The sequence below is a fragment of the Cyclopterus lumpus genome, chromosome 14 (genome assembly GCF_009769545.1).
Source record: "Cyclopterus lumpus isolate fCycLum1 chromosome 14, fCycLum1.pri, whole genome shotgun sequence".
NCBI classification, from domain to species: domain Eukaryota; kingdom Metazoa; phylum Chordata; class Actinopteri; order Perciformes; family Cyclopteridae; genus Cyclopterus; species Cyclopterus lumpus.
This window is the reverse complement of record NC_046979.1, coordinates 4,887,552-4,913,404: the sequence shown is the minus strand read 5'-3', so window position 1 is coordinate 4,913,404 and position 25,853 is coordinate 4,887,552. Positions and strand designations below refer to the sequence as shown.

The 25,853-nt window shown below is 42.0% G+C and overlaps 1 protein-coding gene across 3 annotated transcripts in view; it reads right to left on the bottom strand.

The window, feature by feature from the left end:
• cadm1a (cell adhesion molecule 1a) overlaps positions 1-25,853 on the bottom strand; it is a 330,464-nt gene that overhangs the window by 25,677 nt on the left and 278,934 nt on the right. For 2 of the 3 annotated variants that reach the window (XM_034550066.1, XM_034550067.1), the window contains 4 exons: positions 23,475-23,571; positions 19,685-19,857; positions 9,510-9,593; positions 1,556-1,588 (listed from right to left, as the gene is read on the bottom strand). In XM_034550066.1, the coding sequence (XP_034405957.1) occupies positions 1,556-1,588; positions 9,510-9,593; positions 19,685-19,857; positions 23,475-23,571 (387 nt within the window). The remainder of the gene's footprint in view (positions 1-1,555; positions 1,589-9,509; positions 9,594-19,684; positions 19,858-23,474; positions 23,572-25,853) is intronic. The other variant, XM_034550068.1, reaches the window with a different exon arrangement.

Here is a 25,853-nt window from a genome sequence, read left to right as displayed (position 1 = left end):
CAGTCGTGCGCTCACAGTTAAAAAGGCTAATTTAATTGTAAAACCCTCAGTACAAGAGGCACCGTGACTCGAGCCATGAATTGTAAAACAAATAATTCAAATTGCATTAGAAGAGCAAAAAAAAACCTGCCCATCTCATGTAAACCGATCCCCTCGTGCGTGTGAATCATCACATTTTTATCATTTAAAAAGATAAGATGGCTGCTTCTGATTCTGTAGGACACTTTGTTGTTTACACGTCACCCCTGAGCCCGTCTGGCCCCATCTTTTATTTTTTATCATATCTGACCATTCCATTGAAAAGAAACTAAAAGAAACAAAGCAATGGAATCATTGACATTGTTTTTATGACAACCAAGTATCCTGGCAAAACCGTGTTCTTCTTGATTTTTGGTTATTCAATCAGCGTGTATGTTTTGTCTGCCTATATATATATATATATATATATATATATATATATATATATATATATATATATAATTAGTTGGACCAAATACCCCAAGGGTTGTTCAGGGTTGTCCCTTTCTCACCGATTCTGCATCTCAAGGCGCAGCTAAGGGAGGATAGTGTCCTTTTTGGAGTAGTGGCTGGGTTCAGCCTTAGAGATAAGTTGAGGAGCTCAAGCGTCCGGAGGGAGCTCGAAGTAGAGCCGCCGCACCCTTGCGTCAAAAAAGGGTTCACTGAGGTGGTTCGGGCATCTGATCTGGATGCCTCCTGGACACCTTTCTTAAGAAGTTATCCCTGATAAACCTGCTTTCCCCCGCCCCAGGTAAGCATAAGATAATGTTTGGTTGGATGGATTAATAAGCACAAACGAGGAGGGTCAGGGGACCGTAGCTCCTTTTTTTTTTTTTGTCGCTGCACAGCCCCATATCATTTGACATTTATAGCAAGGGAGGTCAGTTGAAAATGTCCTGATGGAGCAAAACTGAGCACATGCTTAATAGAAAGTTTGTGACCAAGCGTTCATGGATTTGTTCACACTAATTATGAAACTGCTGCCACGAAATAATGAAAAAAAGGGGATGCAAATTAGGCAAAATGAGAAAATGATGCATATCATCTTCATTCAAATTAATGAAAACGAGTAAATGAGGTCTATTTTTGCCTCTGCACAGAATCATTTCATGCTGTTGATATAATCAGGCCTGGCCTCAGAGTGGGTTTTATTCCTCTGTGACACCTTCAGGGAAACACTGTAATTGGTTAGTTGGTGCAACCATTCCACAAATGCAGTTCCACCGAAGAGGATGAGAGGCTTTTTCTTTTGTATGCTCTGCATGGCTCTATGCAGTGACAGTATGTGACATAAACATCTTTTTGGCACAATTAATGCAGCAAAAACAACAAAACAGCCCGACTGTTCCTTGACAGGTGCTCCGAGACAGGTCAGCTGGATCGATAAACGACTGAAACCCGGCACACAGATGATATTTTCCAGGCTGGGCAGCCCGGCGTAACTGTCAACTGTGCAACAACAGTTAACAGTAAGCATGCTGCAGAGAAAGCATACAAGTCAAAAAAGAGACAAAAAGAGGAAAGTAGAGATACCAACCATGAGCTGCAGGTTCAGTGCTGGGCCCAGTGTCTGAGCACACAAGGACAGGACATGGCAGTTGAGGAGGGAGGTGTGGAACAGGAGGAACAGCATGCAAATAAAAAGAGAAATGGGGAGGAGGCAGGGGCAGGGGGAGAAAACAAATGACACCCATAAGCAAGCATTCAGAAGACCAGAACATGACAAAAGACATAAGGCTTAAGGGAAATCAAAGGGAACCAAAGGCAGTGCAGAGATAAACATAAGCTTACAGACACACAAATACACTTTCCATTGCACACACTGGACGTTCCACTCAGAGGGGACGGGGGGGGGGGGCTACTGCTTGAGGAGATATGGAAGAGACTATTATCACGTGCTTTAGGCAGCTTTGGTTGGAAGAAAAGACAAACTATCAAGAGGAAATCATTGTGCGGCTTGTCCCAGTGTATCAGGACATGACTTGGAAAACGCTTCGCCATCTATTTGCAAAAGGAAAATGTTTGGCGTGGCAGCGACTCAAAGTAAAAAGAGTTTAACTGGGCGTGGGTAAAATATTCCAACACCCTAATGCTGCGTTCACACCAAAAGCGTTGCGGATATCCGCAACGCTTTTGGTGTGAACGCAGCATTACTCGTCAATTACGGCAGAACGGCCAGTGGCCCTAATCTTCGAACTCTGACCCTCTAAGGGCCCCTCAAGCATCAGTTCTGGGTGAGTCAGGGACTGCATGTCAGTTGTACACGCATAGTGTCTTTTCAAAAATAAATGGAAACATACAGTTTCTGCTCGTTGTGTACACACGGTCGCTTTTCAAAATGAGCGTTTATTTATGCAACACAATTGCCAAGTCAGGTTGAGGAAAAGATTGTAGCTTGGGGTAAAATAAGTACATTTTGTCATGTTAAATAACCTTTTTTTCACAGAGAACGGAGGTTACCGTAATACAACTGAAATAAGTCCACACTGGCTTAGTTTCAAATGGGACACCAATGTCAGTTTCCTGGGTGAAAGTCCAGTGTTTGGTTTGACCTGTGCATCATTACCTACATTGAGACTACAGACTACACTCCTGGGAAACAGAAGCAGGGGTCGCACCTTGCCCAGACTGAAATCTGTGCATGCCATTTAAAAACCCTTTTTGATGGAGATGCCTGCACACCAACATAAAGGGGGCCCGTCCGAAATCATTGCTCTCCGAGTGAATAACAAAGTGCGTCTGCGTGAGAGAAAATTTCTAACACAATAAAAAAACATGCAGACATTTAGTCAAATCATCGGCATAAAAGGCAAATTGTGTTCAAATAGGACAGTTTCAACAGCCGTAATGTTATTCCAAGAGGCTAAGTGTACATTAGCGTGCCTTAGGTTTCTTTGGCCCTGTGTCTCAGCGGAGACATGAGAAAGTGCCGGAAAGCTATTAAAGACACAGCGATGTTTGTGTAGGAGAGAACGGTGCTCGCTATGTGTAATTATTCGGGGAGCAGTAGGCCAATGCCAAACCTGGGCTCTGCCGCCAGAGGCTCAGGGTACGGGGGGAACCATCTCGCAAGGTGAGACTGCTTTCAGTCCGTTTCAGAGTCACCGAGGCCTCCAAGGACCCATTCCTCTTCTAGGTCCTCGAGTAGCTGAGACAAGTCAGTGCTCAATAATGCCACAGGCCGGCCGTTACACTGACAATGTATTAGCATATGTGGTTGAGTCACGCCGCAGTAACAACACTGAAGGGATTTCATACTTAAAGTGCAAAGTGCTTCTAACTCGAATAAGCAAGTTAGCCAGTTAAGTTTTACCTTAAGATTACCACATGTCTAGCTGATTCTAATTTAATTAAATCATCAGTATCCTTTGCGACAAGGCCAACTAATAAAACAAAAAACAGCCCATCTACCCAATCAACCTACCACGATGATTGAGAGATGTACGAAATGTTTGAGGCGTATCAATTTAATGTAACAAACAGGGAGCTAGCTCACCAGTTATCAATAATGGCTGATATTTGCAGTTGCATATTAATTGCATTGGCATTCTTTTAGACGCAACAGTATTCTTGACACGTATTGGTTTATTGTAGCCCGCTTCGAACTCATTCTACATCATTGGAGCAATTTTATATTTAAACTGATTACAGTTGTTACACAGAGTTATCGTCAGCATAGGCACTGTTTTGTGGTTTTCATTGGAGATTAAATTGTTTATGTAGTAAACTTTAAAACTTTTACTGGTTACAATCACATTACACAGCTGGTTTGTGACAAATTGAAGGTCACTTATGTTACCAACGTGGTGCTCACACAAGAAGTCAATTAATGGATTATATATATATTGTATTCTACATGTGTTTTTTATTATTTTAATGGTGTTGCCTCTCTTTGCCCACCACGCGTTACTGGTTTTTCTTCTTGTATATTGTCTTTCATGGTTTTGAGATTTGTTGTAATTAATTTAGGTTCAATGTTTTCCTGTTGATTTGAAAAGCTCTTGAATAGTAAAGTAGCAAACAGGAATTTAATACACGAAACTCAGCAGGCCGCCAACTGTAATGTCATAAATAATGTATGGAATAAAGAGCCGTTTGGCATTATTGAGGGAGCAACGATGCAGAAACAGATACCAGAGGGCAATTCACGGGTTATGTACCGTCCTCTGCAGTAGCAAATACATGTTGAAAAAATAATCTTGAGTCATCTCCATCCATCCCTAAATCCTACACACTGTGCCTGTACATCTAAAAAGGGTTGAAAACAGCAAACTTGTCTCAATGAAGGCTAAATAAAAGGGCCGTGCTTGGGTCCACGTGAACACAAGTGCACGCGGATTAATAAAGGCCACGCATTAAATAGAAATGGGGAAATGAGTGACCGGAGTATTCTTTATTTCCGTGGTATTGAATTGAACAGAATAGTCTAGAAGCCATGCTACTTCCTCGGCTTTAAAATTTAAAATGAATCCTCCGTCCCTGCAAGCCTCAGTCAACAGAAAGCCAGCATGGCCTGGTAACCCTCATTACACTGCGGGGGGGCAGCCATGTGGGACCATTCAGTATGTCTGCTGCTGAGTGATTGCCTGTCCATTTTTAAACAGCCTCCTCCTCATCCACCATCTCCCCAGCTTCACAGGTCAACGGAGACATCGGCAGTGTTCTCGCCGACGTTCACAGATATGATGCGGCCGCATCGGCTCCATTACCAGTTGCCACACTTCACCATGAGCCCATTGGTGACTTACTGTGACATGACATCCAGCTCAACGTGTAGAGATAACTGCATGCCAATCATAATTGTATTGGCAGAAATGGATTAGGTGGAACCCCCGCGGTGCTGAGAATGCCAACGGGCTTGCCGGGTGTCCCCGCTGGCAGCGAGATTACTTTTTTTTTTTTTTTGTTGGATCCACTTTCTCGAACCTGCATTCCCTGCTTCGGCTTTTGTTTGTGGTTTCCTAGATATCAGAATTGTTTCCGTCTCCCACAGAGATCTGTTGATAGAGAAACGGGGCGGCGATCTCTTTTCTTCAACAATAGATTTCACACTTTAACAACTGTTGAATGTTGCTAAAAAAACAAACAAAAAAACAACAACAGGTTCTGAATCCTGAGGAACTAACAGCATATACTGACTAATCATGTTGTTGTTGTTGTTGTTGTTGTCGTACGGTGTTAATAACTTGTTTTCACTTTTTACAATTTGAACTGAGGCAAAGTAAAATCCTGCTCATCCAAAAAATGGGGCAAAGAGGTTGGTGGAGCTGAGGTGACGGAGCGGAGGACATAGCTAACGATATTCAATTAAAATAGGTGAGTTATGAACCAGGATATTAGTTATAGCTGTTATTTTCATACCAGGGTGTAAAGTAGGACGTTTTAACATGAGGGTCGCCTTGAGTGGCCATTTGAGAAACTGCAGATTTTCGCACTTCAGTCTTGGCTTCATTTTTCAGCAAAGGAGGTGACTGCTTGATGTACATGTACAATTTAGCAGCTATTTTAACACATTTTAACACACTACGTGTAGTCAAGGAGCCGTACGGTGCTAATTATGAGCATATGTGCAAATGAAGAGAGAAATGGTCTTCACTGATGCTACTTTTCAGATATTGTATAGCTGGCTGATTACCTCCCCGTACCCTTTTTCTATGAGTGTCGTCTCTTTTTGGTCATCGTGGAGCGCAGTTATACCTCGAAAAACAACAATATGCTTCCACATGACGCGCTATATGAGAGCTATAATATTCAGGGTTGCATGAATGTCACGCCATTGACCCGAATCAAATTAGTTAAGGCCGGCTGCTCCACTTTTAAAACAAGACAAGGAATCAAACTGAGCAAAGTGGGAACAATATCACACATTATCCGGCACATTGTGTGCACGTGTCAGACCGGACAATGTGAGGTGGAGACACTTCACCAGATGGTGTTCATGTGATTCAAGACCCAGACAAAAGTCAAAATATTTGTTTCTCTTCCCTTCCGTGCCCGTTTTGTTGTTCTGTGGGTTAAATTAATTGGTTGTCAGCCCCGCTTATGGTCCTTCATCAATTAAACGTAATGCTAGCCTGGCGAAGATTGTTTTATTTGCACAAGGTACACATCTATTATCTTTTTTTTTTTTTTTTCCCTCATTCAGGGTTTAAGTGGCATTGTTCGTTCGCCGACGTGTTGAATTAGGGAACGATTAGTCATATTGTGTTGATGAGGGAAAGAGAGCTGCGGTAATGAGATAGCTTGAACATGTGTGAGGATGAATGTACAAACGACTACTTTTGGTCTTGCGTTTTACACAAAAGAAAGACCTCCTTTTGGCCCCGGCGACCACTAAAGCAATAGACTGCTGCCCCCCCTAAAGAGAGCGTGCACGCACACCGTGTTGCTTTTCAACAAAAATCTTTCCAACCACACGGACACAGAAATGGCAGAAACCCCCCCCCCCCCAGAATGCAGCAAAGCACACATCGAAAAGTAAGGAAGGAGAAACGGAACATTCATGCTCCTGAAAGTCGTTAAGAAAAAATGAAGGGCGACTGTGAATGGCAATCAATAATACGTCCTAATTGTACGATTTGGTCTGCGAAATTACGCAATTAAGAAATGTATTTAGTAGTGAAAATAAGCTATTGTCATTTCCCCATGTCACTTGGAGAACCCGGCCAAGCACTTATGAGCCATGTGTTGGGGCTCTAATAGATTGTTTTAAGTGCTCTGTTCTGTCCCTCTAATGGGTAACTGATAGAAAGAAAAAAATATCTCAACCCCACTCTGGTAAATTCATTCGGCGGTGGGCGGCACATAAAATCAACTGGCAGAGCGAATTATGGTCCATATGAGTCCGCCTTCAATCTATATACACAGTTATAATGGAATTCCTCTGATAGTTGAAAGCAAAGAGAGGACATCTGGAAGAAAACTGTAAGTGGGTTGTTTTAACCCGAAAATATTGGCACTGAAGACGTTAGGTTTGCTTTATCAGGTGGAGTCCACACGTCTCAACGCACGTTCACCGGGGACTGAAATAACCCGCCAACACGCTGTACGCAGCCATTTTTCTGTATTTTCCGTCTTATCTTACTCTGTCATTAAGTATGGAGGTGGTTGTAGAGTGGAAAGCAGAGTCGGAGCTAGCATTTTGGATTCACATGCAAATTATATTGGTAACCATGTTCTACAACACCCATATTATGCACTGTAGGGATGATTAGAATGCTTTATAATCTGCTCATAGCAATGCATAATTATAGTTAAAAGCACTCAGAAGTACAAATGAAATACATTTCAAACAGTGGCCACAATGCTCGCAAATATTACTTATATCATAAAGGAAATAATGGTGATCATTTCAATTGCCTCTCAACAACGGCGCTAACAGCGCAGGCAGAGCAAACAGTGTATATCTGAGGGGGTAAAAATCAAGGAGAAGCTTGGATAACACACATGGAGGGAGACATTAGTCCACCATATCTTTACTTAGTTAATAGTCGTATGCTGCTATATTAATGGTCAGAATGTTACAGCTCCTTTAAATGAGATATTATAAACTTTTCTTTTGTAATTGGAATCTAGTTTATTTCGTATTAGTTTTTTCTCACTTTCTTCATGGCCTAACTTACACATTTTTATTTTACCTTTAACGACATATTTGTATTATTATTTACCCATATAGTGAACTCTTTTATCCTCAGCAGGCACATTAGCAATAACCAGCAGACATCCAAGTGTTAATCAGTCAAAATAGGAATAATCAGAACAGATCTGTGCGGACTCCAGGCTCTTTGATCTGACGCAAGAGAGCTATCAATCAGCCCGCATAGATAGGTATTCTCTTTAATCCAATCAGATGGCATAATCAAGCACAATGGTTGTGATTTCTGCCAGACTCGTGAGATTTGTTCCAATTGAGCGGTCTGTCAGAGAGGCTTTGATTGCATTTGGGGCTCAGGCTGATTTCTGAGTTGAGGCACAAAGTGATGTTTTCTATCTACACCCTTTGGAGATTTACACTCACAATAGCCCAGAGTTCAGTTTCTGAAAGAGCAAGATAAAAATGTGCCAATTTAAAGGGACTAATTTCGCTCATGTTTAGTTATTGTTCGTCCCCACTGCTACCCTAGCAACCCGTAGAGTATAGATCTATAATTTACTCCATGAATGAGCGATTCTTGTTTCTGCAGTGACTAAATGTTATAGCACAATTATCAAACTCCATACAATAACCACACAGCCAATCCAGTATCCATGGTTTATGGTGTACGGCCTTCCATTTGTTTGCTCATGCCATGCCAGGGGATATCACGTTACTATTTACAACACAGAATTAATGGATTTCTTGTGTGATGGAGAGGTTTGCAGTTTTGTTGCGTTAAAAACACAAACCCCGTTATGAAAAAACCCCTGTGGTGAAAGGATTTGGGGAACAAAGCCACCAGGTTGCTCCGAGAGGGTTGCACACTGACAAACAAAGCAACACAAGCTGGGCCTTGGCCTACCATTTGTCCTCTCAATCACAAAACACCCGTACACACCCACACACTTATTTGAAAAGAGGAGCACTGTAATTACTCATAATTTGTCTGACTGCAATAGATGAGGTCGGTCCATCACAGTCTCTTTTTATCTTGTCATGTTTCCATGTTAACCAATGTTTTTTAAAGAACTGCATTTTATTAGAGAATCATAATAAGCATTGCCAATGGCATTGTTGGCAACCGTACAATGGTGAATGGTTATGACTTTCATCAGAAGCAATGTGCAGACTGATACTAGAAGTGTGTGGCGTTGACGATGCCCTCTGTCTGCGTGAATATTCTCTTTTCTTTTCATTTTTACTGTGTTTGGGACATTTCTGGGCATCAATTTGTATTTAAAAAAAAAAAACGCAGCAGCTGCCAGATTGTGAGCATGCATTTAAGAGGAAGCTACCAAAATGGCAGACGCAGCATGGAGAAAAAAAAATGCACGTATAGCTCGTCAAAACGCTATGCAGACAAAAAGGGCGAAACATGAGGGAACTGAAGAGTGGCACAAAAAGTCTGCAATGACGGTGTTATCGGTGTAAATGCAGCCTTTAAGGACATACTATAATCCTTTAAGAACAAATGGGGGGGGGGAAAAGTTCTCTAATGCTCTGAATATGGTTCAGAGAAGCTTTAAGAATGACGCTGTAGTCAGGACGTTAGCTTAGCTTAGCATACAGCGTGGACAGGGGCAAAAAAGCTAAAAAAGCTAAAAGATCCAGTTAGAAGTTGATTTTGAATTAACTGTAAAAGCTTCTTTTTTTTAAAAAAAAAGGTGAATGATGACAGAACCTGTGTGACCTTAACCCATCGTTATAGGAACATATGAATATGAGGATGGAGATATATGGAGTGATTCGAGGCTGTGCGGGGGATAAGGGAGCACACACACACACACACACACACACACACACACACACACACACACACATAAGATAAACAGATTGTGGGTGGGTGATACTGTACCTTGATTGGCTTCGGGGTAGGAGATGGTAGTGGTGATGGTGGTGGTTGTGGCTGTGGTGGGTATAGGGGTAGTGGAGGGAGCATCTGGATGAGAGGACACATACATGACAAACACAGGGGGGGAGGGGGGGGGGAAACAAATGAGTATAAAAGCCATGAAGATAAAGTAAAGTCACTGTGAAGCGATGGTTTTGTTGTTTGATATATAACCAACAGCTCAATCTGTGTCACCGTGTCTGAGAGAGTTACAGGCTGGCTGCAGACCTTTTGATGGATCGGTAATGGCAGTGCATTAAATACCGTACACGCAATGATGACACATCATCTGGTCTCACGCCGACTGAACTGATCAAAGATTTGTTGGGAGCTTCTCTCTTTTATGTCTACTTACAGGCTACACACCATGACATGAAATACTGACAATGCTTGCGAGCACATGCTTGTTGGAAGTGATTAAATGTCTAATGAGTAACACATGCTGGTGTTGTACTTATGCTGTCATTGTTATGCAGCGAGCTGTCTTGACAAACAAACGTGTCTGTGCATTCTTAATATCTCCAAGGAGATCCAATAACAAAGTTGGTGAGGATACTGGCGACAACTTAAAAAAAAAAAAAAAAAAGCCAAATTAAATGTAGAAACTCAAACATGATGACACAATACATGGCAGTGAACAACAAAACAGAAGGAGGGAAATAATAATAACACACACACAAAACAAATGGGACAATAGAATTACCACCTTGCGGTTGTACGGCTCCGCACGTCCAAAAAAAGGCCATCCCTTCATCATTTAATCCAATTAAAATGTTATGTGTGAGGTCACGGTGACCTTTGACCACCAAATCTAAATCAGTTGAAGGCAAGTCGACAATTTTGAAGACGCGAGAATAGAGCGGGGCGTGAGGTCGCAGTGACCTTGAAACCTTTGACTCGTCACCTCCACCAGTTCAACCAGGGGGGGGGGGGGGGGGGGGGGGGGGGGGTGTTTGTACCAAATTTGAAGAAATTCCCTTTCAGGCATCCCTGAGATATTACGTTCACAAGAATGAACCGGATGGACGGACGGACAACATCATGCCTCCGGACACATTTGTCGCCTGTGCGGGAGGCATGGAAATAAATGGACAGCATCAGGCAGGGTTGTAGAGGACACAAACTTTGACCAGAAAGCATTTTTCCTCCCACAGCCTTTCTTTTTTTTTACTTCATTATCCAGGTTAGACTCCCCACTCTGACAATGACCAGGTGGAGATATCAAAAGTGACATTTTCCTTGTTGAAGTGGTGGTGCCGCACTGATATGAAGCCACTGGCCGTGCTGCTTTGTAAAAAAAAACTCCCATGCTGCTCTGATTGCCTGGAAATGGACTAAACAAGGTTTTTAGGGTTATTGAAATGTGTTGAACAAAAATATGTTTCTGGCTGTCGATAAGTAAGAAGGCCAGTCTGCATTTTGTAATGAAATACTGCGTAGAAGGCGACGAAAAAGTGTATGGATCGAGAACTGCGAGGCGTTTGATGTCCGGAAGACAGAAGAGGTGCACCGTCACATTTGGTAATGCGATGGCGCATGGTAGGTTGCATCAGTTATGTTGCAGTTTATTGGATGAACACGACAATGGCTATAAAACAGAACAAGCTGCAAATGACAAAACTGCAGGTGTTTTTGCTTTTCAATAATAATAAAAAAAATATTCAAACTACCGTCAATAACAGGCAGACCACCTGCCAATGGCTGCGAAAGGGGTATATGTTGACGTTCGTTTGAGAGGGCGCTTCAACATTTACAAAAAAAGTCTCTTTTTCCATTGGTACCGCGTGCCAAGTGGCATTCAATTTGCATACCGCTGGGTTACAGTATGTCACATGAGATGAAATGCCTTTGTTTATTTTAATTTCTAACCCGTTAAAAACCACAACATTCCAATCACAATTACTAGCTGGATAAAATCCAATAGAAAGTTAGTCGTGCTTTCGATCTATTGAACTAAAATGACTTAAGGCTAGTGATGTTCCGTTTTTTGTACCAACAACGACTTGATCTTATGAACAAGTATCATCTGTGAAGCCAAAGCTACAACGTTTTTTGTACTCGGCTGTAAACGTGTTTATTTCTGCTGTAACTTTGGCCATTTTAACGATAGGTCTTTGTGGGTTGACTCGCTTCTGTAACCAGCCTCAAGAGGCCATTTGCGGAACTGAACTCTTTTGGCACTTCCGCGTCGGCTTCATTTCTCTGCACCATAGGAACCGTCAGATGTCACATTCAATGTTATTGCATCGCTGAATGTACAGCAGTAATGGTTCCCAGAAGTTCCCAGTTAATTTGTTTTTTTTTTACTATGACATCATTTAATTGAAAATGCATTTCATCCCAAAGTTACATTTGGGGTAATAAAAGTTAGCTTGCTCTTTGTAGAGTCGGATGTCTTCCCTGAGGTTACAGAGGTTGTTTATTATTGAAAAGTAGTCTTCCCTGAGGGCAGAAGTTGGTACTTCATAAATCCCTTCACAATTTTAGAAAATCATCTATTGCATGCACTTTAAGAAAAATGTATTAAGTAATTCAAATAACAAGCAGAGCGGTCCGTGTAGTCCCTCAGAACTCTGCCTGAAGCACATTTTAAAATGCTAATGAAGGTCTTCAGGTGATCTGGATCAGTATTCAAACTCTGTTGCTGTGTGGTATATATTTTTTTACCTACCAACAATTCCATTTTTTTCTAAGTCAACCTTGATAATACAAAGGGCTGTGCACACCAATGTGCAGACAAAGACGGGGAGAAATGATCCATTGGGAAGTCGGCTGGCAGATGAGGCTTGAGCTGATGAATTTCACACATGCTTGAGAGCCACAACTCCAGCTCTGCGGTGGTGCTGTCTAATTGGTTTTTATCCCATTATGAAATGTGAGGGTCCAACAGATGTTTGGGATCATCAGTGTCAGCAACTCATTAAAAAAAATGAAGATAAAGATAAATAAAGATGAAAAGAAAGACCGTCTGAATGTACACTATATTTCTCTTTTTTTGTGACGAGCTGGTGCAATGTACCAAAGGACACTCGAGCTTATTGACTTTCAAATGTGATAGGCAGAATGTGTTTTTCTTCCCGCTGAGTCACTGGCCCTTGTTTACCGATGGGGCTTATGAATCTGTGTTTCTGGTCTGAATGAATGGAACGGGACCGCGGGAAGCTCCGAGATGTCGCCTGACAGGAATCCTTCCTGCTAAAGCCGGGGAGTTAAAGAACTCCGTGTGAGCAGTGTCAGTCATCGCACCGGACAATGTGAAACCTGAAAGAATACCTCCAGCACAGAGACATTGATGATGGATGGGGAGCGCAGTGTAGTATAGTACAGAATATTACAGTATAGTATCGTAAATTATAGTAGAGCATCCGTAGAGTATGCAGTGCAGCCTTATCGAAACATCGTGAATTTGGGCTTAAACTATCCTGAGCATTTCTAACGCCATTTCCAAATCACCGTATATTATCTTACCCAGCCATTTCGAGGAGATGTATGTTTCCATTTATAAACATATACAATACTGAATAGATGAGACCAAATAGCATTTCATTCTTTTAATTTCCTGTCATCAGTTAACAAACAGAATGTACTACTAGCCTTCCTCAGCCTAAGTAGACTCCAATTATTAGAACATCGACATTCAGGCTCCCTCAAGTGGCCCGAAAATGTACTGCAGATATAAATGGGAAATAAAAGACTGTGTAGTGTAGTATAGTATATACAAATGCTTGTTAAAAATAAAGAAACAGTAATGTCAGAAATATGTCAGCTCGAAGTTTTAAGGAGAAATAGACTACTTGGTTTAGGTTACGAAAATTGGCTGTTAATTTCACCACGTCAATGAAACATTTATGGGGAAATGTGCGGGGGAAAACATAGTTTTTTGCACGCAATACATGTTTGAGGGGACACTTCCTCCTTTAATTATAATGGAATGTACATTTGAGGTGTTAAAATTTGGATTGCGGTTCGCATTAAGCTTGGGAGACGATTTACTGTCTTAGGTAATACTTAAAAGTGGGATATTTGGCATGCTTCACATACTGAAGTAAACTGGCAGAAATTAATATCTTATCCCAGTAACTATCACAACTCATATCTTCTTTTCACAAAATGGAATTGTGACGGGATTGTTTTATTGTCAATAGTTTGATAAAGTATTAGAGGTCCAACAAATTGAATCCTTGGCATAAATGATCTTGTACAATACCGTGTCCTCATAAGGCAGTATTTTTCATCCCTTTTTACTTTCATGTTTCCCTGCTTCCTTCAGTTTTTTTGACCTGCTCCACCATCCAACTGTATTATTGATTTGCTGCTTTGTCTCCCATTTAGTACCTCTTAGCCCTGCAAGGGTTATCTATATTTTATCCTTCACAAGCGTTCTACCAATTTTCCGGTATTTGGTTTGAGTATGTTTTTTTCTCGTCACCCTGCAGGAGGTGTCCTTGGTCCCCGTATAATCCCAACTAGTGAAGCCCTGACAACTGCTGTGTTTAAAGGCACTCGACATTGACTCAAAGTGACATTCGTGGATACCAACGCTGTGAAAGAGCCTATTGCGCGGTCGTCTCGGAACTCTTATCTTTCAAGAGAGAAGTAACAAAGACCTAAAAAAAAAAGTAATACATATAACAAAAGGACTTATCATTCAAATACCTCCATTCTGGTAGTTCCCTAATTTGCTACCTGGTTCAAAAGGAATGGCGGTCTACTCAATTCTTTTAAAGTAAGTAATCTTTTAATGCCCTACGACCACCTTACTGAACAAAGTCTAGGCTCGGGGTTTAAAGGTTTAAAGGCATTCAGCTTCAGATAATAAACACAAGACTGAAAGTAGTTCTCAAAGTTGGGTTATTTGGGATTTTGGTTTTAATTGTAAGTAATATTATTAGTTGTATTATTTATTTATTATTATACGTCCATAGAAAATATGGTGTGGATTATTTGGACATAAAATATATTGGGGTCATTTTAAAGGTGTCTACCTGTGAAATCAAGATCACAGCCACTGGCGGAGAAATCCGAGTGTTTAAAATTCAAACAGAATTCAAAGCACAACTTACTTGCAAATTTGCTGTGGAGGCGATGAATTACTTTTTCCCTGCTCGTCGCATTTTACAGCAGCAATTTCAGTTCCACTCAAGTGCAATTTCAGCAAACTAAGAGCGCTCGCGGCTTGAAAAGGGATATTTTGGGACACTTTGCGCCAATGGAAGAAATGTTGGGAGGCCACTTAAAGCGCTAACGGTGACTTGTGGAGAAAAGTCCCGTGTGCTTTAATGGAGAAGAAGTGTAAAGTAAGGAGGAAGACGACTGAGTGCAACAGGGTCACTAAGCAGGCGGCTGGTGTGCAATAAAGGAGCAGGGTGAAGGAGAACTCAGTTATTGGGTAAGCGGCAGCCTGTAAACAACTTAAAACCCCTCGGTGCCGGGTCTCACTCGACTGCGAGAGGAAAACCCAGATGGTTGTGTTTTCTTACCCTGTGAAGTAAGAGCGGCAGTGGGAGTTAGAGCAGTACAGACTGCATTCTTTTCGCTGTTAACATTGTTAGTGTCAGCCAGTCTCACGGTGCTCTCCATCACTTAGGGTCACAATACCCGGGAACCAGATGCATTAGAAGAGATGCTGGCCATAGCTGCATTTGTTCTGGCTGTCAAGCAGGGGGAGGGGAGTGCTGTCGGTGGAGGCGCCATGTGGACTTTATCATTAAATGACACAGCTGCAATGTACAGCTCGGGATCCGGGGCTGATGTTGTGGCTCATTTTGAACTTTTAACAAAGAAAATGCCATCCAAACTTAAAGAGACGTGAAAAAAAAAAACCCATTAATTTCAAGATGGCTTTCGGGGCATTGTGGTGCATTAAATCAAAAATGTGTTACATTTTTGTTGTTGTTGTTGTTGGAGGGACTTTTAAAGTTATTAAGAGGCTTCCCCCTCCGTACTTAAACTGGATGTATGGTTCTGAAATAGCCTGGAGGTATGGTGGTAAACTTTTTAGGATTTAAATAAGCGTGTCTTCGTTTTTTGGTCCAAGGGTCGGGGTTAATCAAAGGTCGCATTTATTTTGGTCTCGGAGTGGTTGCGACGTTTCACTCCTTCTAGTCACTGTTTAACGGGGGTGTTGCTTTTAATTCAAAGAGTAGGGACGGTGACACACACATATGTGTTGCTATGGTTGCCAAATTATCTTCTTTTGCAGTTGCTTGGAGCAGAAACACGGACAGTGCCAATATTGAAACCCACATTGTGGTCAAAGGGGGTCTTTAGTTATTGACCGTCTTCAGGTTATCAAGCACTCAATGGCGCATGGCGTCTACGGGTATCAAGTGCATCTCCTGCTTTTTACCGCCGCGACCTGTTGCTGTGGTGACTCTAAACCACGAAACGAGGGAAATCTGTAGACTGCTTCGATGCAGATCCAGAAATCACTTTGTTAACAGTTCACCATCAGCTGGTGGCTTTATGTCACCACTGTGCATGCTGACACCCCCAGCTACTTACATGGGACTGTACGCACATGCTCTTCTCCCAGCTTCTGTTTTGGTCGACTACAGGGTTGTTTGCATGGTGGTGGGAATGCAGGATTTAGAGTGTGTGTGTGTGTGTGTGTGTGGTGGCGGTGGGGGGTCTGGATGTAGGAATCAGCTTCTGACAGCCCAGCCACAACATCCTGTCTTCCCATTACCAAGGAGAAGGTTCGGCATTATTTGCTGTTGAATTACAGTCGACATTAGAGCTGTGGGAGCCACGGACACATCAAAGTCATCAAAGGACTAGCTCTAAAAGGACAGAGGCCTTCTGTGGTTTTAATGGCTGCTTTATTTTTGGCACAAGGCTTTTAGTTTGCCCACATGTTGCATTACCGTGTTTATCTTTGTCTTTCTCTCGCCAGCAAGGGGGAGGGGGGGGTAGTTGTGAGGGGCGACTTGCATCCCCTCACCATGGGATGTCAGTGCTTAAGCCCGGGGAAGAGATGTATGCAAAAAGCCTGCAACAATTACCAGAATATTCACACGCAATGTCGTGGACCTGGCAACAACTTAAAATAGTTGCTCTTATTGATGGTCTTTTATGTGTCGTGTAGTTGATCTGATTACAAAAAACACGCACACACACGCACGCCCTTTGTCCTCTTCTGATTTAATACTCCCATTTTAATCCTCAACTATATCATGAAATTGAAAATTTAAGTTACTGATACAAAATCATTTTTGCTGAATCGCAGACTAATTCTTTTAGCACTGGACATTTCTTCAATCCGAAGATCTGTGTGTCCGGCCAACCCAATCTCGCGGGAAGGCTTATAATAAACAAACGTACATACACTATCGCCGCACGTCTTTATTATCACGGTGAAACGGTTGCGATTACGTTCAGGCCACAAAACTAAGGTGACATCCGCACTTTGGTTTAGTAAGTGCTTAGTCAGGTGTAAAAAAAAAAAAAAAAAAAAAAAAAAAAATGTCAACACAAACTAAATTCAGTAAAATACGCACAGAATCAACGCAACAGGAAAACACAAAACAAACATCACTAACGCAACTTTAACAAAAAAAAAAAAAAGCCACTTTGGGACACCAGACTGGGACACCGGCCTCCTGGTTTTGTTTGACTATGCTTATTCAGAGCGCATCATATTCACGTGGATCATTTACATTGCTGCCAGTACGGACCGGACGGCGTACAAATGACACGCAAAAAAAAAAAAACGTGTCCATCAAACGGCAATTCGCGAGAGAGCCGATTCTGACACACAAAAAGAGGCTTGTTAGTATCGACTCACAAGCTGTAATATAGCAGGTGGCAGAAAGCGGTTTCCTGATTTCCAACAGTACCGTCGTTGTTTTATTGCACTCATTAGCACAGCAACTCGCTCCGCTGTAAATAACATCCATTCAGCTGGTGTCCGTCAGGCATTCAGAGGCCTTTTTTTCCTCCTTCCATAAAAAGAGGCCTTTTCACTCCGCTAATTCCCTCCATAGCTGCCAAATAACTTCTCTGCGGGCTCAGGGTCTACAGAAAGTTATAGTGAGGTCATTTTTTGCCAGGGAAAATGAGCACATTAGAGTGTAATGCCCTGCCCAGGGAGAACCTTTTACTGGTATCAACAGTATAAAAGCATAATGCTTATGAGGATGAGAGAAAACAGCATAGAGAAAGACTGGTGGAAGCTACACCATCAGGAAGCTACATGAATATATTTGGCAGAAGTAGGAGGAGGCAGGTTCAGGATTACCACAGGTTTGCGGGAGGTAGAACTCCCACACACACACACCTACACCCCCACACTATATAAATAACAATCGACTAGATTTTAGGCTGAATATTGTATAGATTTACAAAATCAGTACCCTTAAAGTGATACCGATACCAAAGAACGAGCTAGTTGCTCGTTCCATTGCAACCGTCAGAGAGCAACTGTTGAGTTAGGCCGCCGCCATTTTGGGCTGAAAGCCACGACTGTATGATGAAAGGACGTCAGTAAAACATACGCCTATTTAGTGCCGCACAAAAGTAAAACCAAATGAACTCCATTGTTTTGTCGTATTTATAAAGTCTCTACCAAAATGGCCCGTATTGTATTCTGAAAAAAGATGATCTTGAACATGCATACTGTCATAACTGTGTAGTTGTTTATTAAATGTTAGCCTTTTCAGGACTGTTGCTATTGTTAGTTCTGTTCAAATGTAAAGCTTCTAGCTGTCATGTCATACAGCTCCGTGTCAACGATTGAAGAACTCGTGCGGTGATTGGCTGCAGTCATTTTTTGATGGTCTCCAGATCCATATATTGAAAATTAAATCCAATGACTCAATGGAGCTGTGTGTGGTCAGGTTTACTTTTAGAATTAAACCACAGTCTCCCATACAAAAAGTAGTTAAAAACCTGACTGGGCCGCTAGCAGGAATTATTAGTTACCCTGAGATCATGAGGTTTGCCAAATTCAACCTGCCCCTCAGAGTTGTTTGACTAACCAACACAAAGAAGTCCGTACACTAATGTTCTCACCCGATAAATTTAATTTAATTTCAAGGCGCTCTTCACTCTGCAACAATATAACTCTGGCAGAAAACAAATACCTTTCTCACAATTTTAGCTCAAATTAATCAAAATCGTCTTTAAAAATCCACAATGTGAAACGCAAAAAAAGGTAAAAAAACGAAAAATAATACACACACACACACAGAGAGAGAGAGAGAGAGAGAGAAACAACACTGAGGACATGACCTTCTCTTTTGGAGTGAAAATAGCACTGTTTAAAACATCTCAAGGACCTGCTTCAGTGTTAGTGTGTTGCTACAGGCACTTGTGTGAAGAAGAAATATAATCCAGTTTGAGTAATCATAACAATAAGCTTGCATGCTTATCAGAGAGCAACACAGATTGCCTGCATTTTTTTTTGCATCCTAATGCAGCCTCGGGACCCCGTTTGTCTAGATCCAGATGCCAGGCAGGAAGGGCAGTGAAGGAACCAAGTGGACAGAGCAAGGCGACGAGCTTTCGGCGTTGGGCCACATCCACCGTGCAGTTGGACACAAGGAGGGATTAAAAGTACACTGCACCTGTTTTAAAAAACGGTCCTTATTTAAAACAGTCCTCGTTTAAAAGTCAGACTGCATACCTTGGGTTATGCTAATGATTACTGCCTTTGGCAGTAGGCGATTTGTTAATTTTTAACAGGGGGGAAGGACCCGGTTGGTCGGGTTCAGCTCCGCTGGCCTTTTACGCAGTCGGAACACGGCACAGCGGCGTTCGGTGAAGGCTACGGATATTTCACGGCCGTGGTCGGGGCAATAGACTCTAACTTGCAGTCAGATAAAGGATCAATGAGTCAGGCAGACTAGGCTAACAAGTTCAACTACACAACTGCCGCTGCCTCTGCACTCTGGGGATGAAGAGAGGGGGTTGCAGGTTAACAAAGGGCTTGCCTTTTATTTCTTCTTTTTTTTTTTTTTGCCAACAAGGGCGATGACACACCCCTCTCATCCCCGCTCGAATCGCCTTTTGGCCTTTCGTGTGTTGCAACTGCTCAGTGCCAACTGCTCACCAATCTTGCAAATATCAAGAGCACACGTTCATGGGACAATCTCCTTACAACAGTAAAAGGAAGTAGGGTTAGTGTTAGACCGGCATACCATAGACGTAGAGGATGTAGTCGTCGAAGGACTCCCCCACTGTGTTGGAAGCCACACAGCGGTAGGTTCCGTTGTAGGACTTGTTTAGGTTTTCGATGTAAAGGTCCCCGCCGGTGATGACGGCATGGGACGGCACATCATCATCCACCTTCACCCAGTTCACCCGCTGTGGCCTGAAACGAAAAAAACCAGAGAACATTTGGTGTGGAGGAAGCGAGCGAACATAATAAATCCTGAAAAATAAGCGTTTGAGCTCAATAGCGAAAGCAAACGCAACGAAACGAAAGCACGCGCTGTGATTGTTTGTGGCGGACGGCCGGGAAGCGAGCGCGTTGGAGATTACAAGTGCTCTCCAGATTAATTGAAATGTAAATAAATAATGCAAATATGAATAAGATGGAGTGAGAGACGTGACTGACTTAGAAAAAAAAGGTGGATATGATGCTGTGAGAAGGGGAGAGTGAATCAGAGAAGGAAGATAGACAGAGATAGACGAAGGAGGTAAGAAGGGGCTGCAAGGAGAGAGGAAGGGCGTGCGTCTAGAATACAAATGGCTGCCTGCAGCCGAGGCCCCCTGTGCTATCTGCTGGTAATGACTGCACAGCTCTCAGCAGCTCTAATGAAAATGACTTGCAATTCCCGGCTCACTGTATTGATTGTGTTTTCATCTTTATAAAATGAATATGGGTAGTTAGCTTGTCTCCGTGCCAAGTATGAACAGTCCGGGGTGCTGCTGGATGGAGGCAGTCTGAAGTACGCAGTGTTTGGCTCGATGTGTGCGTTCGTGTACTTTGTGTAGAATCACACGGACATTCAGAATGTTTCGCAGAGTGAGAACAGTTAGAATCCCAATTCCGATTCCTTGTATTTTTCAGATTCTGATTAATTTTGTGCAGGGTTTTTTAAGGAAAAATCCAATTTAGCTTTGACTGACTGACTGCTGGTAGAAATATAATTGAATCTTTTATTGAAAAAGTCTTGTAAATTAGCATTGCTGCCGGTATGCATAGTTTTAATCCAAGTATTTTGTATTAATGTGTGATTTATTCCATCAAGACAGTGATCCGTGTAGATTGTGGAGACAAAAAGCATTACGGGAGCAATAATAACCTCTCATCAATCATCATGCCACTGACAATATTTTCCTTAATGTAATACATCCCCGAATTTCACACAGCTTTAAACTCTGTAGGCTGGTTCTGAGAAACTCCTTCACAGAGGACAGCAGCCGTACTCTGTGAAGATATCACAATGTATATTTACATTACTTCTGTCCACACATGACATCTGTTGCTTCTGTCCATCCAGGGAGAGGGATCCTCCTCTGTTGCTCTCCTGAAGGTTTCTTCCCTTTTTTTCCCTGTGAAAGGTTATTTTTGGGGAGTTTTTCCTGATCCGATGTGAGGTCAAAGGTCAGGGATGTCGTATGTGTACAGATTGTAAAGCCAGATTTGTAATTTGTGATATTGGGCGATACAAAATGAACTGAATTGAATTGAATGCTGGGGCCAATGAGCTGCATGTGTCGGCTATTTGTCACTACGCATGCTAACATTAATCAAGAGTGAGAAACGGCACAACTGTTTCAGAAACTCGTCCGTAGGGACGGTTTGGAAAGTCACAATAGATGTTTGGATACACTTTTCTCGAGAAATTAAAACTAGGTTGCCATTAAAATCCATCGTTTCACGTTTCAAGCCGACAGTTTGAGATAGAGATAGAATAGGAGTAGAAAGGACATTGAACTGATTCCCCGGGTCATTTGACAAGAAAAAGAGAAAATGGTGATCGTCGCAAGTTGTGATGGAGGCTTACACACAAATGAACCGGCTACAATGATTGCAATGGCAAGGATACGCATGTGAAATACCGCCCGCTCTGACCATTCGGCTACAAGGAATCTGAATGGGAATGTCCGTTGTTCTGCTCCGGTTGCATTTCTTTGAGTAAACTTGTGTCTTTAGGGTTGTCGTATATCGCCACGTTTCAATTTACCTGCACATGAAAACATCCACTTGCAATGCCACACCTGCAAGTTGGTCACATCATCGTTTTCCGATGTAATATTCATAGCTCCAGCCTCATCTGATGCATATTTTGTCCCGTTCAAATTTGAACTAGCTTGTAAACAAACTAATACGATTGATACCAACAGCACAGCTGCACCGATGTTTGGATGGTTGGGCAGACCTCCTGCGCGAGACACAAAGCTCTCATTCCTTTACTCACCCCTGAGTGGCCTAATGGCTTCATTTGCACTCCATTACATCTCATATCACGAAGACCTGTCATCTAAACAAAACAGCACCGCGGTTTGCAGATGATAAACGTGGAGTAATGACCTAATGAGTGTCGAACAAGAGCGTTCCGATGCTACGGTCGTAAATATCACAGAATTGATAAAGGCCATAAAAAAACCTTTTTTAGATTGGGGCAACATAGCCTGGAGACAGTTCTTTGTGCTCAGCTCTGTGTACAAACAGTCCTTTAACTTGAGTGGTTTCATCTGTGCACATCCAGTGACTCGATCCCGGCGATACTTTCAGAAAATAAGCACTCGACAGCCCTTCTTTTCATCCTTCTTTGTGCTAAAGTCCCTCCTTCGAGGTCTTAGGACCCCATCTGCTCACTACCAGCAATCCCTTCCTGCTCTTTCTGTCACCTCTAAAAGAGTGGTAATTAAACATCTGCTGAAAATATCAGCGTGATTCTGACGTGTTTCATAATTACAGGCCCTTTTTAATCCCCCCCCACACCCTTTTGAAATTTCTGAAAAAGAAAATAGCAGCCGTTTAAGTCGGTGATTATGTATCCAGGAATAGCCATTGGTCAGGCCTCAGGTCTGTAACATTAAGACTGTCCTCGTACGGCTACATTTACCCAGAAAACCCTCTTGTGCACTAGAAGAGCTCTCCCCTCCATGTGAGGAGACCAACCAATGGTTCGTACAATCTTGTGTACCTCTGAACTCAAGTAACAACTTTCACCTTCTGTTATTGCTAATTCAACAATACCTTAATCTGCTTTGACCAAATAACTTTCCCATCACACCGTAAACCCATAAACAGCATCTTTTAAAAAGCAAAATGGAAACTAGTTTGAATAATACATGGATAATAACTAAACAGAGACAAATGGGGAGACTTTTATAGTGTAATGAAACCCAGCATAGCCAACAATACGGTGCAAATGGAAGAGAAAATATTCATTATGTAGGACAGTTAAAGGGCCGTCTTCGTTTGACGAATGAGGTGACCAATGGACTTCACATGGCAATATTCACAACGGAAAAATAAAATAATATATGGACCTTTATGGACACATATTCAGACTTTCTGAACTCTTCAAAGGGAGAGAGTCTCCATTTTGTTTGGCAATGCCGGTACATTTTAATGAATTATACTTAAGGTTCGGTGCTTATGGTTTCCAAAATAATCAACTGAACTATTGAATTTTTACAAACCTAACCAATCTTGCGATGTGAAGCATGTGCATATTGACAGAAAGTTCCACATGTGCAATCATCCTGCAGCAGAACGTTGGGTTAATGATTTCCGATTGTTTGGTGTCTGATTGGTGGTATTGTGAGCTGCCTATGTATACATCCTTGATGCAAGCGTCACCCAACTCTACTGTTGCAAATGTTCTTTTCTCAACTGCTTGGACAAAACAGCAAGATGGCACTCCCATGCAGACATGCATGAATAAATACATGTGATTTTTCTACCCAAGGCACATTTTTTAATTGTGAATGTAAGTGTGTGTGTGTGTGTGTGTGCGAGTCTCGTACTGGGGTTTGCCTTTGGCATGGCATGTCAGCTCCAGATTCTCTCCTTCCCTGGTGAGACCCGGAGGAAATTCTACCAGGATCTTTACCTCTGGTTTGTCTGAAAGGAAAGGGGGAGAGAGAGAGAGAGAGAGAGAGAGAGAGAGAGACAGATAATTAATTGCTGGGACGCCATGACAGACAATGCATTATCTTTGCTCTGCATCTACATTGTTCTTTCCGATTGATTCCTATTCGCAGTCATGTTAATTGTAGCATACGTAAACATTTAAGGGGTAGAATCTTTTTGATTTCGATGTTCAGTTACCAAATGAGGAGCGAGAGGAATTTCTCACTGTAAATAGCAAACGGAAAAAATATGACATGGATGTAACACAAAAAAAGTCGTCAAATTATCAAACTTTCCCAAAGTTTTTGGCTTGATTCATCCAAAGAGGAGCTGCAGCAAACAGATTCACGTCACATCAGGAGAGACATTATGCACTGTTGTTCAGGCAGAGCGCCACAGTGGAGGGAGTCATTAGCTGATTGGCTTCAGACTCTCAGGCTACCTGCTGACTAATAGCATCCAATCATATTCATGGGGGTGTAACACACAGAGACTCTTACCTGACTCCTAACATTATTACTCAGCTGATAACCTCATAGCCGTTCACCCCTTTGCACAGTTTTGCTGCCATTATTAACAATGCCTCGTAACAAATATCATAACATATCGTATAATAATGACTTGTAATGTGAAATATCCTAAAAATATACTTGTAACGTAAAATATTTTTCCACCTTCCCTTAATGCAACCAATCACCAATGAGAGTAACATTTAATAAATGGTACATTGCATATTAAGAGTGATTATTATAACGCATTCAAAAAGGCTTATAATGTTTTACAACTATGGGCTTTATGATACACCATGTAACATCAATTGTGAAGAATTATGAACTACTTTGTGTTATTAATCAATATTAATATGACTTCTTTTCCCAATGATTGTCCATTGATATTAGTATTTTCATATAGACATGGGCATTGTAGAAAGTATTACCTGCAAATGCTGTATACAGAATCTATGTCGATGTTCACATGAATATAGTTAATTTGCAGACTATATGATTATACTACAGTAATCAGGTGTTTGTCTTTCCATCAGTGCTTCCACTACTTCTCTTCTGCTCACCATGATCACAGAAATAGAACAAACACAACAATAAGTGCAGCAACAACAACAATAACAACGATGACCTGCTGCACACACATGGCTTGGTCTGGGTGGATTGGACTTGCCATGACGATACCAATCCAATAGATTCACCTACTCCTCCTGCCTTACCCACTCTTCCCTTGAATCAAATCGCTGTGGTTGGGTCTACCTCTGGCATAGTATTGATTGCATTTTAAAAATCAACCCTTACACCAAAACACGAGCCACATCTTTTGTGAATGATAGATGTGGTGCAGTGCAGAACCACACGTAGGCCTGAGCATGTCCAAAAGACGTTACCCGATGAAAGTTGAGACATTACACAGAAGCCGCTGTTGACGTGCTGAGGTGGCTGGAAAGAAAATGTAAGAGTGTTGTTTTGATGAATCAGTGGGGTGCTTTGACAGTCGCTGCTGTGCTATTCTTTGCGACCGTGCCGTTTCCATTGTTCCCACTCCCTTGACTGTTGCCGGTATTATCAAAGCTTTCTCTCGTCTTGGTGTGAGAGCTGATCCTTTATGCTGGACAAAAAGGGAATGTTTTATTCAATCTTGCGTCTGGGTAAAGGATGTATAGTATAGTGTAACCATGCACAAAGAGACAAAACAAGGTCAACTAAAGGTCCTGCTCAAACTTCCCACAGGTATCACCATTTTTAGTAATGAACCCTTTGCTAAGTCACGTCCTGGAACGCAAATGGGCCAATCATAGCGTAGCATCAGCAAATGGGCCAATCATAGCTTAGCATCAGCAAATGGGCCAATCATAGCTTAGCATCAGCAAATGGGCCAATCATAGCTTAGCATCAGCCAGCTCCGACCAGAGTCAGAAAACTAACCGTCTCTGCTCCACAGACTTACACAATTGTTTATGATTTTCTGGAGCTCGTCATTTGTGTAATAGTGATACTCGTTACCCGGAGAGGTTGGAGCTAACATTAGCATGCTCGCAAATCATTAACTAGCGTTAGCAATGCTATGCTACGTAAGCTTTGGAAGGTATACTAAATGTATTTACATGCTGATTTAGTTTTTTTTTATGATTGTAACAATGAATAAAGACCGACCCCGGCTTCACAGGATGAATGTGGTTTCATTAATTTCATTGTCTCCTGTCTCAATCTCCAGGTTATGGGGCGGTTCCCTTTTACACTGGGATCTGTAGGTTTTAACTGCTATCT